Raw genomic sequence first — 16,010 nt, forward strand, 5'->3', positions numbered from 1 at the left:
CAATTATATGTTTGAAATATTGTATTTTTGATACATTATTAAGGAAGAAAATATATTAGAAATATTTTACAAACGAATTATAATTTATAAACTTTATTATTACTTTAATATTTATTTATTTATTTTTCAGTTATCGGACAATTTTTATTTTCGCGATTTTAATTTTAATTCCCCTCCCTCCACGTCTGTTTAATTTGAAAAACCATCACCAGGTCGCGCGACCTTAACATCACGTGATAATAAGACGCCATTTTCTTCTGGAAACAGCTGTTTGGCGTCAAGTTTGCTCAACGTAAAACACTATGATTTTCAGTTCGAACGATATATTAACTCCTACACAATTAAAAAAGTTGTCTAATCATGAATATAGTGCTTTAGGATTGACTTTATTGGATCCTTACGTCCAACCTTACTGGAATTGGATAGTAGAGAAATTTCCGATATGGTTCGCACCAAATTTAATGACTATTTTGGGTTTATTGATAAACGTGGTTACTTCTCTTCTTCTTGTCTACTTCAGTCCCGATGCCAGACAAGAGGTGAGGTTTATTCTTTTATATAACAATAGCTAATTACACTCCATTCATTTCCTTGCAATTCATTTTATTTTCCACTCCAATGAGCCTACACCGTAAAAAAATTGGTAGATAAAATAACCGTTATCCGATAAATTTAGCGATTATAAAGTTAAGAAATCATCCATTATCTTGTGTTAAATGAATTACTGAAATTTCAGTGTATACATTAGTTATATACTAATTAAAATGTTAATAATGTTTTGAACCCAGCAAATATGCAGCAAACAAATCCTGAGATTATCAATTATTATTGTGGAAGAAGTAAATTGGTAATGCAATTGTTTACATAATTGTGGTATCAGAGAATGTCGATCAATACAAAGGTTGTTTATTGTACAAAACTGACAATGAAGAAATGTTAGGAAATGTTTTATCATATAACAGATTATCAATGTTTTTACTACCAGAAAATTGATTATAGTAATGAATTTAAAAATAATAATAATAATAATGCGTGCGCGTTATATACGGTTAACGGCTCCGTAATACGTAAAATATGTTATGTATACACTCGATCGTTATCGATATTATACAATTAAGCACTAACCCACTGTAGTGTTTCCATCAACTTATTTGATTTGTGTACATATCACTGGTTAACAATACAACAATGCTATATATTATATTTAATAATGGTTTAGATGGAGGAATATAAAAATATACTCATTAAAATACCAAAAGTTAAAGATATTTTTTAGTAAATTGCATATTTTCCCGCTTTTATCTTCATCTTAATCAGTTTAATCAGCGCGTATTATAATAAATAGATAGGATTAAGTTTGGCAGCCATGGTTTATAAGGGCTTGAAACATCTAATCGTTACTTATAATAGCGAAGGTTGATAGATAATACAAGCCATCTTCTCGTCTTCAAAATTTAATCATCGTGCTTAAAAATTGTATGAGAAACAATCAGAAGTGTGTCAAGTAAATGGCAACATACATCCAACTTCGTCTTGATTTCTTTTGGGAAAAAATAACAGATTTTAATCATTATTTCGTGGAGTAATTTACACGTTTTCCACTAAAAGTACAGGNAGGGATAATTACAAAATAATTTTTATGTTCTAATATTAGCTTTAGTAATTTCCTTCAATTAAGTAATTTCTGTGATTAGATTTTGCTTGCTATAGGTTTCTTTGTGTAAATGTGGTGTTTAGCTACATGTTATTCTATACATAGGCATATATATATTTTTAAATTGATTTAAATTAGCTGTTATAAATGTCAAAATTTAGCTTTACTGTAATAATATGAAATATATTTTGTTCTTATACAGGTTGAATTTTTTTATTATTATTATTTAAAATATCAGTCAATGAATATTATGTTTGAAAATAGAATAGTAAGAATTGGAAAATAAACTTAAATGCCTGCTTTTACATTACAGATTGCTATAAAGGTAATTCTGTTATAAATTATTCAATTTAAAAAGACCTTCAAATGTATAATATCCTCGTATATAAAAAAAACATTTTTTGTCCTTGTGGTTTGTTATTATTCAATATTGATTTTAAAAATTAAAAACAAAATATATGAAAATGTTCTTTTTAAGGCAGCTATATTTCATTATTAGGAATTGAACTTTAATTTAATGAAAAATAAATAATTTCTTGTTGAATAAGTGGCTTAATTCAAGCTATGAATGAGACATTTGGGATCTTATCAGAGCTGTAAAGCATATCTTTAGGATCAAAAAAAGTCAAAGGAACCATATCTCTACAAGTGACCCTTTGTGAGATACAGCCCCCAAAATTGAGTTGCATTGCTCTGCTAAGACTATCGTGTTTAACTATTTAGCCCATGCGACTATGTCAGCTTTGAGTAGCCCACTTGCCTGTTTTATACAGTTCTGTAAGTTATATAGTTTTCGGGGGTGTTGGGGCTCGCCCCCCTCAGGTGCTAAGATGTGAATGATAGCAAGCACTGAAGCACACAACTACATGGAGTCAAGGCTTGCTAATGCTCGCATTGATGATGCGGAGCATGGAGAATAGGCAATATATTGATACATGTTAAAAACTGACCTTTGGAGGCGAATATCTCATGAAGGGTTGCATGTACAGATATGGTTCCCATGACTTTTCTGTTTGTATGAGGGGGTCGAAAAACCTCTCATTTGGAGCTTGACTTACTGAATAAGTTTTATTCTATAGTTGTTGCAAAAATTGATTGCCAGATTAATAAATTTTTATATTTACAAATTATAGTTTCGTAAGTAAGTGAGATTTTTTCTATTAATGTTTAAATTTTTCTATCATTATAGATTTGATAATTTTTAATTCATCTAACTTTTTTAGTTTTCCTAAATTTTGTTTCTGTTTACATTTAAATTTGTTCAAATGTTAACACTACTAAATTGCAGTAAAATATTGAAAATTAAATCTAATTATAAATAATAATCATTTATTAGTTTAAAAAAAATCTGTATATTATCAGAAGTATTATAAAATACATAAATTTATAAATTATGATGATTACACACAATTTTATTGCACAAATGTTTTATATAGAAATTTTAAATTTTATAAATGTTGCAATAAAGATTAAAGTTCTTTATTATTTTTCTTCATATTTTTAATATTTTCTGCTTAAATGCTTTAAGTTATATATATATATATTTTAAATCTTACTAACTAATGATATAAATTACATAACAAATATATTTAAAAAATTTAACTTTTAATTTAGGCTCCAAGATGGTCATTTTTCCTATGTGCTTTGGGTTTGTTTATTTACCAAACTTTAGATGCTTGTGATGGTAAACAAGCTAGGAGAACAAAAACTAGTTCACCTCTAGGCGAATTATTTGATCATGGATGTGATTCTCTTTCAACTGGTTAGTGTGAAACTTTTTAATTAAATTTCTTACTGACAATAACATTGTATTTTTTATTTTAATCAAATATGATGAATTCAATTTCATAATGATAATAAATAATGTATAGTAATTAAAATAAAATAAAAATTTCTATGAGCATGCCTAAAAGTGGATGTAGGAAGATTCTAACTTATCTCATAGTGGAAAAAATATTGGATTGCTTAATGTATTCAATGTGTTGTAATCAGGTTTTACTCATTTTTTATGGCCTCAATTAAACAATTTCTGTAGATTATTGGTCCATTTTCAGGCAAATGTTTATGGAAACTTTATTAGATTCTGATTAATAGAAGTCAAATTTATCAATTTTTCATTTAGTTTGTTACTATACTTGATTATTGATAAATAAATAATAATGAATCATTGTTAACAATGTAAAATTTTATTTTGTAAGGTATGAATTTACATGTTTAAAGATGAATTTACAATTTTTAATAATTACTTGTTATAGAATTATTTAAAATTTATCACAATTAAATCTTTATATTAACAAATATATCAATTGATAAAAGAATTAAGGTCAAAAATATATTCATTTACAGTATAATTTATTGAATAGTCTTTAATATTATAATTAGATAATTACAGATTAACTGTGTAACAAATACTTACTTTTTTTTTTATGCAGAACATTATAAATTTTACTTTTATATTTTAGTTGCATTACCCGTATAAAATATTTGTAAAAGAAGGAAAAAATAATTCTTTAATTGGATAAAAATTCAAATGACTACAAGCAAATTTTCTTTTTGTTTATTAGTTTTAAGATTAATTTTTCTTAGCAAAGTCTTTTGTTATCTAATCTATTTTATACATTTGATCAAATGAAAAGTTTGTTTTATACAGTTTCTTCAGAGTTATAAATAAATAGTACAAACTTCAAAATTTTTAATAATTTATACCNGCACACAACTACATGGAGTCAAGGCTTGCTAATGCTCGCATTGATGATGCGGAGCATGGAGAATAGGCAATATATTGATACATGTTAAAAACTGACCTTTGGAGGCGAATATCTCATGAAGGGTTGCATGTACAGATATGGTTCCCATGACTTTTCTGTTTGTATGAGGGGGTCGAAAAACCTCTCATTTGGAGCTTGACTTACTGAATAAGTTTTATTCTATAGTTGTTGCAAAAATTGATTGCCAGATTAATAAATTTTTATATTTACAAATTATAGTTTCGTAAGTAAGTGAGATTTTTTCTATTAATGTTTAAATTTTTCTATCATTATAGATTTGATAATTTTTAATTCATCTAACTTTTTTAGTTTTCCTAAATTTTGTTTCTGTTTACATTTAAATTTGTTCAAATGTTAACACTACTAAATTGCAGTAAAATATTGAAAATTAAATCTAATTATAAATAATAATCATTTATTAGTTTAAAAAAAATCTGTATATTATCAGAAGTATTATAAAATACATAAATTTATAAATTATGATGATTACACACAATTTTATTGCACAAATGTTTTATATAGAAATTTTAAATTTTATAAATGTTGCAATAAAGATTAAAGTTCTTTATTATTTTTCTTCATATTTTTAATATTTTCTGCTTAAATGCTTTAAGTTATATATATATATATTTTAAATCTTACTAACTAATGATATAAATTACATAACAAATATATTTAAAAAATTTAACTTTTAATTTAGGCTCCAAGATGGTCATTTTTCCTATGTGCTTTGGGTTTGTTTATTTACCAAACTTTAGATGCTTGTGATGGTAAACAAGCTAGGAGAACAAAAACTAGTTCACCTCTAGGCGAATTATTTGATCATGGATGTGATTCTCTTTCAACTGGTTAGTGTGAAACTTTTTAATTAAATTTCTTACTGACAATAACATTGTATTTTTTATTTTAATCAAATATGATGAATTCAATTTCATAATGATAATAAATAATGTATAGTAATTAAAATAAAATAAAAATTTCTATGAGCATGCCTAAAAGTGGATGTAGGAAGGATTCTAACTTATCTCATAGTGGAAAAAATATTGGATTGCTTAATGTATTCAATGTGTTGTAATCAGGTTTTACTCATTTTTTATGGCCTCAATTAAACAATTTCTGTAGATTATTGGTCCATTTTCAGGCAAATGTTTATGGAAACTTTATTAGATTCTGATTAATAGAAGTCAAATTTATCAATTTTTCATTTATAAAGTTAAGTGGTGTCCATTTCTCAAGGAAGATATATATTATTATAGTATGTATGTATTCTTTAATACTTTTGTAAAATATTTTAGATATTGTACAGTACATATATGCTAATATTATATGTAATCTTTTAGGGAAATGAACATAAATTTATTTACATACAGTCAAAATACTTCTAAAATTTTGTAGGATACTGCCTTTCTTTGCATGGAATATTTAATTTTAAAATTCAATATAATTCTAAAATGCATACACTTTCCTGTTTTTAAAATATAATTGTTTTGAAAACTGAAAAATTTCTGTAGGTGTGTAATTTAAAAATTGCAGTTTTGGCAGTCATATCTGTTTTTTTTTTTTTTTAAATAAATTTGAGAATGTGCTAGAATAGATTGTTGCTTGAACCCTGTAGATTTAAATTCATGTTGTCATAGAGCATAACCAAACAAATTAAATAGAGCAGCTTTATGAATAGCAAAGAATTTTAGTTGGCGGATTTTACAAACAACATGAGGAAAGAGGAAGAAGCTTCACAGTTAAGCATTTTGTGGATATAAGGATGATAAGAAGGACAGTTTAGAGCATCACAGAAATGCTGGAAAGTGATAACACTTGATAGATGACTAAGGAGTAGGCAGAAGAAAATTAAAATGGCAAAGCAAAGGAGAGTAATTGGAAAAAACAGATGGTTGGAAAAGTTGGACAGTCAATAANACTTATACTTTAATTTGTATATTGAATACTTGATTGCACTGTTAAGAAATAATTTTAGATGTTATCAATTTCCTAAATGTCATTTATATAATAAAATGTTACAAAACTGCTCATTACCTTATAAACTTAATAATTTCAGTTACTATAAATGAAATAAGTGGTACTATTCTTTCTTACTTTTTTAAAGTGTGTTTTGATCAGATTTTTTAAAATTATTTGCAAAAATCGAAAATATCTACAAATTTCTTAAAACTAGACTTGGTTTTATCTTTATTGCTTAGAATATATATTCTCTTTGATGGAAATATAATTTAAAAATTGTAAAAGTCACAAAAAAACCAAATACTAGCAGAAAAAGGGAAATAGAGCTGATGTTTTTTTGCCCTGTTGAATGAGCATCATCAGGCTAAATAGCCTGATGATGCTCATAGCTGTTGAAACAACATGGGATTGCTGTACATGTGTGTGTGAAGAGGGGAGGTGACATAAGAAAGAGGGAGGAGGAAGAGGGATAGTGAGTTTACAGTTTGTAGAACGACTTCCACATTGGGGGAAGGATTTTATGTCACAAAAGTTTGATGATATTTTTACAGACAGTCTTATTCCTCTTTTTCAACTGGTATTTGGTTTTTTGTGGTTTTTATCAAGTTAACACAGTTATGAGTGGTTGTATTTTAAAAAACTAATATTCTTTCAAGATAAGTTGTTTAATCTTGAAAACTTCAAACAAAAATGAAAATTTACATTTTTAACTCTAGTTTTTTTTATAGCAATATTTTTTATTTCTTCTGGTGTTCTCAATATTTTGTTTTTATTTAATCATTTATTAATCATTCATTTTATTCTGTTCAATATTTTTATTATTAAAGAAATTTAAAAAGTTTTTATTTATAAAATGTTAAATTCTAAATTATTTTTCTTCTAACATACCAAGTTCTTTTTTATAACACCTTAAACTTGTTTGAGCAGTATTATGATAGTAATCAAAGTTTGCTCAGTGTGATTACTATCACAGTTTCATTCATTACAAAATGTATTTGTCTAAAAGAAAAAGTTGGTAACTTTCAATGATAGTTTATTCATAAAATTTGTCATTTTACAAAAATTTATCATCCATATGTTAATGTAGGAACAGCATTATATTTGCAGATGTTTTAGATTTTAAAACATCTGTTAGTGAAACAGCTTCATTCCTTCTAGATATTTTGGTCAGAAAATTATATGATCCATTTGCAATTTAATTACTTATGTTAGAAGTTTTAACTGGACTTAAAAGTATTGGACAATTCATGACTGTCAAATTAACATTTACACTTTATATAAGTTAAAAGCTGATTGTGATAAAATGATTTCAAACCATAAATTTTGTGTTTGGGCTAAGAAAAATTTATTGCTGGATGTAAATGCTAAAGAATCTTATTTTTTCTATTTGAAAATCTGTTTGAATAGGAAGTTTTGGAGGAAGTTTGATCAAATTAAAATTGTGTTAAATATTCTACAGTTTATATGTTTGACTCTAATTAAAGTAGATAGTTAAAAGAATTTCTCAAAATCACTAATATTTTGTACATTTTGAAATTTATGTATTACATAAATAAAAAATATTTCTAAATCTTCAGATTTGTACACCACATAATTTAGAAAACGATGACCTTTAAATAAATTAAAATGATTTACTACTTGAAAATAGTGTTGGTAACAAAACAGGTTTTTGGTAAACTGATTAATTGGCTTTTGATAAAGTATGGTTTTAGCAAAAAACCAAAAACTGCTCTTCAAAACCTGTTTTGACACAGGCGAAGAAATCAGTATCATTATTATGGTATCATTCTATTCACTTGCCTTATTTAATAACTTTTAGCTGTGTCAGTATAATTAGTATGCTTGGATTTAAGATGATTCCACATAACTGATATACTACCAGAAAATTTCAGTGTAACATTACAATTTGTAGATGACACCAATTTATCATCTTTGACTTTTTAAAATAATGCTCTGTCTTATTCATGTTTAAATTTTAAAATTAAAATTGATGTAAAAACTAGTATGAATTAATTTTAAAACAAAGTTCTCAAATGCTATTTGTTAAATACTTAGTGTTTTCCAGCATCAAAGAAACATTGACCCCTTTTTTTTTTTTTATGAGAATAATATGTGATACAGGCTTATCTGTGAATCTTGTACATTTACTGTAATACTTTATTAATATTAATAAAATGCAATAATAAAACACTAATTCTACTGAATTAAACCAGTTTGACATCCGATATTTAAAAACTGGTTTTTACTGAAATCAATTCCTTTGAAAATCATTTAGTTAACTGATTTTGAGAATTTCCAGTTTTTACCAGCACTTCCAAAATATGTTGTGAAGCAGTCTGACATCTGCAGCATCTCTTTGTGGAATTTGATATGAAGGGAATGATGCAACTTTGTCATTGTGTTAGCAATGACAAAGTTGCATCATATGGCATTTACAGTAGTTCTAGTTGGAAGAAAGGCCTCCAGGAGAATGCTGTGCATGTCCCAGAACACTGTCAATAGAACCTTATTTGTAGGCTGAGTGACTGAACTTCTTTAATGGTGGAGATGAGTGATTTCACATCCTAAGACAATGATTTTCAACCAGGGTGCCACAGCCACTAGAGTACTGAAGTGATATTTCAGGGGTTCTATGAAACATAGTGATGAGCAGCAGTGTAATGATTTTTACATATATTATTAAAAGTTATTGTATAATCATATGTAATTAAAATTATAAATTATTTAATATCTTTGTAATCATTTTATTGCAAATACTATATAGAATTTAAACTAATTTTATATGTACTGAATTTATAACATATATTAGTCATTAAAATAAAGAAGTAGGGAAAAATTATCAAGTTGATGGTGTTGCTGTTAGAAAATGCTGAAAAACACTGCCCTAAGACATGTAACTTTGTGCACATTTCATATTTTGCAAAAAAATTTCTGGTTATTGCTTTTTGATCCTCTTTTTCAACTGGTATTTGGTTTTTTGTGGGACAATTTGATTATTATTTTTTTTAATTTATAAAGTTTTTAAATTGGCTTTACTAATTGTACTTTATCAATAAATTCTAGTGATTCATCTCTGTAATTATATTATTCCAATTGTTTTTCCTTGCATAGCAATTAATATGCAATGATTATACAGTAATACAGTATAAACATTACTCCACTCAATAACTTCAATATCTTGAATTCTGAAAAGAAAGAAAAACAAATGTTGTTTGTTGTTTATTTTATTATTTTTGTTGTCAACATTCAGTTGGCCAAATAATATTGGGTTGTTCGGAAAGTAAGTTTGGTTTTTTACCACTAGATGGATTAGTCGTATTTTTCCCGCCGTTTTTATTCTAAACTGTATTATCATTATATATTTTGACAGCTAGCATTTTATGGCTTATTTGTAAAAAATTTTGTTTGATTTTGTGCAATTGTTTATTTTTTGCGTCCCATCAAATATGGAAGATCGAAAGCATCATTTTCGGCATATTTTGCTTTTTTATTACCAAAAAATCAAAATGCTGTTCAAGCAAGAAAAAATTGTGGTACATGTATGGAGATGATATGTTAAGAGAAAGATAGTGCCAAAACTAGTTTACAAAATTTCATTCTGGCAATTTCAGTATTGAAGATGCACCACGTTCTGGATGGTCAGTTGAAGCCAATGAAAACAAAATAAAGGTACTGATTGAAGCAAACTGCCGAATAACAACACGTGAAATCACTAAGAGATTAAATTTGTCAAACTGAACTGTTTATGAGAACTTGAAACAAATTGGTTTTGTTTCAAAGCTTTATATATGGGTTCCACGTGTTCTTAGAGAGATGCTCTCTTTGGTGGGATTTTAAGGAAATTTTGTTTTTGGAGCTTTTACCAGATAATTTAGCAATTGATTTGAAAGTGTACTGCCATTGAGTAAACAAACTGAATAATATCATCAAACAGAAAAGGCCAGAATTGATCAACAAAGCAGGTGTAGTGTTTTACCATGATAATGTCAAATTTCACACAAGTTTGGTAATGTCAGAAACTGTTATAACTTAGATGGGACATACTATCACACCAACCATATTCGCCAGATGGAGCACACTCAGATTACTATTTGTTCCGGTCTATACACTTTTTTTTTTTAACTGTAAGACATTTACAGTTAAAAAAAAATTGTATAGACCAGTTTTTTAACTGTAAGACATTTACTTGAAATAACAATGTCAAAAATCACTTGGATCAGTTTTTTGTAAGCAACAATAAAAACTTTTATGAATATGAAATCATGCTACTACCAGAAACGATGACAACAGATATTTGACCAAAATGGTCAATATATAATTCAATAAAAATTTTATTTATTGTAAAAATATTATGGTTTTTTCATGGGAAAAAAACAAACTTACTTTCTGAACAACCCAATAATTATAGATTATTTTTAATATGTAAATAGGGGAAAATATTTTCATTTATAAGCAAAATTTTTGGGCTGCAATGTGAAAAAATTGTAACTTATAAATTCCCACTAACAATCGTCTGTCTGCCCTTTCTTAATCTTGAGAACAGAGTTAGATGAAAGGCAGATCAGATATGAAAAGCTTAGGGGCAGGAGGCCCAGATTAACTACATATGAACTTCCGGTACAAACTGGAAGTTGCATTATTTCAATTTAAAAATTTTACCCTGAACAGTGTTAGATAGATGACCGTTTTTCTGTTAGCAATAGAGCAACTCTATTGCTAACTCTAACTCTATTGCAATAGAGCAACTCTATTGCTAACAGAAAAAGTATGATGTATAGGAGCAAGACATTACTAAAAAAATTGAGAACATTGTGGCAAAAAATTGCAGCCCAGCATTTTGATGATGTCACAATAAATAATTGCTTGTTCAACTTATATTATTTAACTACAGTAGACTCTATCGCAATTGTGGTAAATGCCATTAGTTGGTTAAAGTTATCAAAATTAATAGGTTCTAAAACATAAATTATTACATACATACATACAGTTTTTATAATAAAGGTCTGGCATACTGACGTAACATATTCTTGAGTGTATTATTGATTGCACAACAAATTTTTGCCTTAATAGTTATAATATTTTGTGGATGATCTTCATATACCACATTCTTTGTCCACAAAATGTTAAAACTCTTAAGGCAAAAATTTGTTATGCAACAATATACCTGAGAATATGTTGTGCTCCTCTATATATGAGATACTTGAAGATGTGAAGGGTGTTTGTGCATGAATGAGGGTCACTAGCATGATGTCATCTTCAATACATAAATGTAAATCATGTTTAAAATCTTATATAAGAAAGCATTTTAAAATATTCAAAAGTTAATAATAATCTATTCAAATAACCCATTTTTCTGCTGGATCTTGAACTGTACAGTATAAAAACTCCTTTTTAGACTTTTTATAGGCCTTTCAATATTTTCTTTTTGTATTATGTCTTAACCAGTGTCTTAAATTAATTGACTTAATTGTTATTTGCTTGCAATAAAATAGTTTAAATTGCTGGCATTACAGTAGCTGTTGTTAAACTTAGTAGTAGATAAACAATACTGGATAAATTATGTATTAATTAATAATTGAGCTAAGTGAGTGATGCTAATTTCTTTATGCTCAAATGTCATTGGATTTAAATAACTTCTCTGAACTACTTGACTGATCTTGAACAAATTTGACATCACCATTAAGTCCAGATCATTGAATATTTAAGCTATTTGGAATCCTCATCAGATCATGATCTTGAGAACTATAATAGGAAAACATTTAATGTGATAATTGAATCTAAACTTTAGCTCAACTGCTTTATATTCATTTGTACATTTGTAAACATCACTAGCTGACAACACAAGTTCAAAAGCTATTACATTATAAACTGAATTAAGTTGTCCTGAAACAAAGTTTGAAAGGAATTGAGTTTTCAAAATCAGTCACTGAATAAGATATCATTGTTTCTATTTTGAGACACACTAAATAAACTCTAGATTTAAACAAATCTTACTTGGCCCAATTTGTAGATGTTGAAAACAATGAATATGATCCTAATAATTATAAATAATAATATTAATCTTCTGCAGCAATTTTTTGCTTTTTAATAATATAATTCTTACAATCTCAATCATGTTTGAGTTTATTTATTTAAAATCTTTTAACAAAGTGGGATCTCCATTTTAAACAAACATGTTTTTTCTAGATCTTGGTTGCTTGCTGTTCTCTTAACTATATGTATTTTCTTAGCATAAGGTTGCTGTTGAGAAATGGATTATATGGGTAATTTTAGTTAGGAAAAACTTGTTTGTTTTAAAATGGAATCCCTACTTTGTTAAAAGATTTTAAATAAATAAACTGAAACATAATTGAGATTGTAATAATAATTTGTAGTTTTTTAAGTTATATTAATCTGAAAAAGTGTCCCTTAACATCTTACATCTTAACATTTTTTTTACTTTTAAGTTATACACTTTAAAATTATTTTAGTATGTGTTTTTAATATCAGAGTCAATAAAATCTGAATTTTCTCTAATAGTAGTCTAATTTACTTACATTGCTTAATGTTATTAGTCAGTTATCAGTTTAGGCACATTCCAAAGTGATTATAAACAGTGTGTACTGTATTTTGAAAGAATTTCATAACAGTTAAGTTACAAGTGTGATATTGAGCTCAGATAAGGTATTTAGGATTGGAATTCAACTGTAAATATTTGTATATGATGAACTAATTTAATTTGTTCAGAAGTTTGTTCCATTTTTGGAAAAGCCAGATCATTTATAATCATTAGAACAATAAGCTTTAATTTTGTAAGAAATATTTAGAATTGATGAATATATAGTATAATCTTAATAATCAAACATATATGCCTGGGACCAGAACAATATCAGAATGAGGATATTGCTGGATTATTGGAAGTAAGGCAAATTCCAATGTTTAATCATTCATAATGAAAACATTTTTATTATTTGCATGATATTAGTAATGATGATAGTACATTGTATTAATCAAAACCTACATAGAATAGCAAGAAAATATGAATAGAGGCCAATCATATATGTTGTTGTATTTTAGAGTTCTCAAATTAATTGTCAATCTTTTTTAAAATAATTTTCAATCATCTCCTGACATTTTATCATTCAAGTGCATTTCCATCACCAGTAATGTGTATTGACAACTAGGAATCTCATTAAATTTAGTAGGAAATTAAAGTAACTATAGGAAATTTAGTGGAAGATACAATATTTTTTTATGAAAATTTCAAGACTGATATTTATACAGTATTTTGTTACTATATCCTTACCTTTTGAGATGACTTTGATTTAGATATTTTTAGATTTAGACTGTTTTTGAGCAGACTAAGAATCTTTAATATTGTATTCGAGCTTGAGTGTTCAAGCTCAATATCATGCCATGTTTAGTGGGAAGGTATTTGAATTTAGTAGGAATTAGACTTTGAACTACTAGTGGGAAGCTGATAATATTCAAGAGTCAAGAAGTGTCAGATTATTGGATATGCCGAACTAGCAAATATTTGGATTACCAAGATTTTATTTTATTTATAATTTTATAACAACTAAAAAATAGATTTTCTAAAAATGCCTCATAACTGTGTAAACTAACTGTACTCTTTGTTTTACTCTTCTTATTCTTTAAATTAATTAATTTAAAGAATAATTTTTAATTGAAAAATAAATAAATAACTATATATATAAGATGAAATTATATTTTTGAAGAAATATGTTGACATCAATACCCAATTTTAAATTAAATATAATGCATTCCATCTTTCTAAATAAATGACTTAATATCAGTAGTTGTTTGCATAATTATTGAAGTGCTATAATAGAAAAAAATGTTATGACTGTTGTTAATTAGATCTCATATAAAAAAAAATTGATTAATTTTGAATGTGATAAAAATTATTCAATGAGTGTTGTGTTCCAATTAATATTACAGTACAAAATAACAAGATGTACAGTACAAATACTACTTTCACTATTGTGAATCTGCTGCTAGGAACTAATCATATGAGAGAAATGGTTAATCATGGTTTTAAAAGTTTTATTGTTGACATTCAGTCAAAGATGCATTTTGGACACAAGTCCCCTCATCAGTTTGACATATGCTCAATTTCTTTCAAGATATCAACTCCAAGCGATATTTTTCAAGTATAAAGTTTCACTGAATATCTGTATGACAATGTTTAAAAGAACGAGGTGTAGTTAGTTCTATTACAGATGATATCTTTTATATTCAATAAACATTAAATATTGAAATAATGATTTGGTTCTTGTTGTAAAGGCCTGTATAGACATTGCAACAACACTATAATTATAGAGTATAATTTCTCGTATATTCCTTGAATGATTAGTTCCTAGCAGTGGATTCACAATTGTGAAAGAAACATCTTGTTATTTATTTAGTGATAAAAATTATTTCACTATTCATTTTTCATTTATAAAGTTAAGTGGTGTCCATTTCTCAAGGAAGATATATATTATTATAGTATGTATGTATTCTTTAATACTTTTGTAAAATATTTTAGATATTGTACAGTACATATATGCTAATATTATATGTAATCTTTTAGGGAAATGAACATAAATTTATTTACATACAGTCAAAATACTTCTAAAATTTTGTAGGATACTGCCTTTCTTTGCATGGAATATTTAATTTTAAAATTCAATATAATTCTAAAATGCATACACTTTCCTGTTTTTAAAATATAATTGTTTTGAAAACTGAAAAATTTCTGTAGGTGTGTAATTTAAAAATTGCAGTTTTGGCAGTCATATCTGTTTTTTTTTTTTTTTAAATAAATTTGAGAATGTGCTAGAATAGATTGTTGCTTGAACCCTGTAGATTTAAATTCATGTTGTCATAGAGCATAACCAAACAAATTAAATAGAGCAGCTTTATGAATAGCAAAGAATTTTAGTTGGCGGATTTTACAAACAACATGAGGAAAGAGGAAGAAGCTTCACAGTTAAGCATTTTGTGGATATAAGGATGATAAGAAGGACAGTTTAGAGCATCACAGAAATGCTGGAAAGTGATAACACTTGATAGATGACTAAGGAGTAGGCAGAAGAAAATTAAAATGGCAAAGCAAAGGAGAGTAATTGGAAAAAACAGATGGTTGGAAAAGTTGGACAGTCAATAAGAAAATTTGGAAGAAAGTTAAAAGTATCTCATCAGTATGTTAAAAATATACTATTTAAGTAAAATGTTGACCTTCAGAAGCAAAAGTCAGCTCCAAAATATAAAATAACTCAAATTGTAAAGAATTCTGCTGCAAAGTGCAAGAGCAAGTTTCAAATGGGATTGAATGTTATGGATGATGAGTCATATTTTAACTTTGATGGAAGTGACTGCACTAGGAACAATAACACATGATTGTAAGGATGGGGTTGAGATTGATTTACAGGTAAAATTTAAATGCCATGCAAAATTTCTTCAAAGTGTTGGTTTGGGTAGCAAGCAATCCAAAAAGATCTTAAGCATTCATAGCACCTTCTCATCTTTACATCAATAAAGAAATATACATAATAGTATATTAAAAAGCTTGATCCCATTCAAGAAACCCCACTCTGTGTGTCTTCTGGCCAGATCTCATAGCTGCACATTATGCAACAGATACA

At 26.9% G+C, this 16,010-nt stretch overlaps 1 protein-coding gene across 1 annotated transcript in view; it reads left to right on the forward strand.

The window, feature by feature from the left end:
- Positions 1–210: 210 nt before the first annotated feature.
- LOC111629693 (cholinephosphotransferase 1-like) overlaps positions 211–16,010 on the forward strand; it is a 33,624-nt gene continuing 17,824 nt past the window's right edge. Inside the window, exons 1-2 of the mRNA XM_023373581.1 lie at positions 211–539; positions 3,269–3,416. Coding sequence (XP_023229349.1) covers positions 303–539; positions 3,269–3,416 — 385 coding nt within the window. The 5' untranslated portion in view covers positions 211–302. The remainder of the gene's footprint in view (positions 540–3,268; positions 3,417–16,010) is intronic.

The sequence above is a fragment of the Centruroides sculpturatus genome, unplaced genomic scaffold (genome assembly GCF_000671375.1).
Source record: "Centruroides sculpturatus isolate CEXI.00-Female unplaced genomic scaffold, Cexi_2.0 scaffold460, whole genome shotgun sequence".
Lineage (NCBI taxonomy): Eukaryota > Metazoa > Arthropoda > Arachnida > Scorpiones > Buthidae > Centruroides > Centruroides sculpturatus.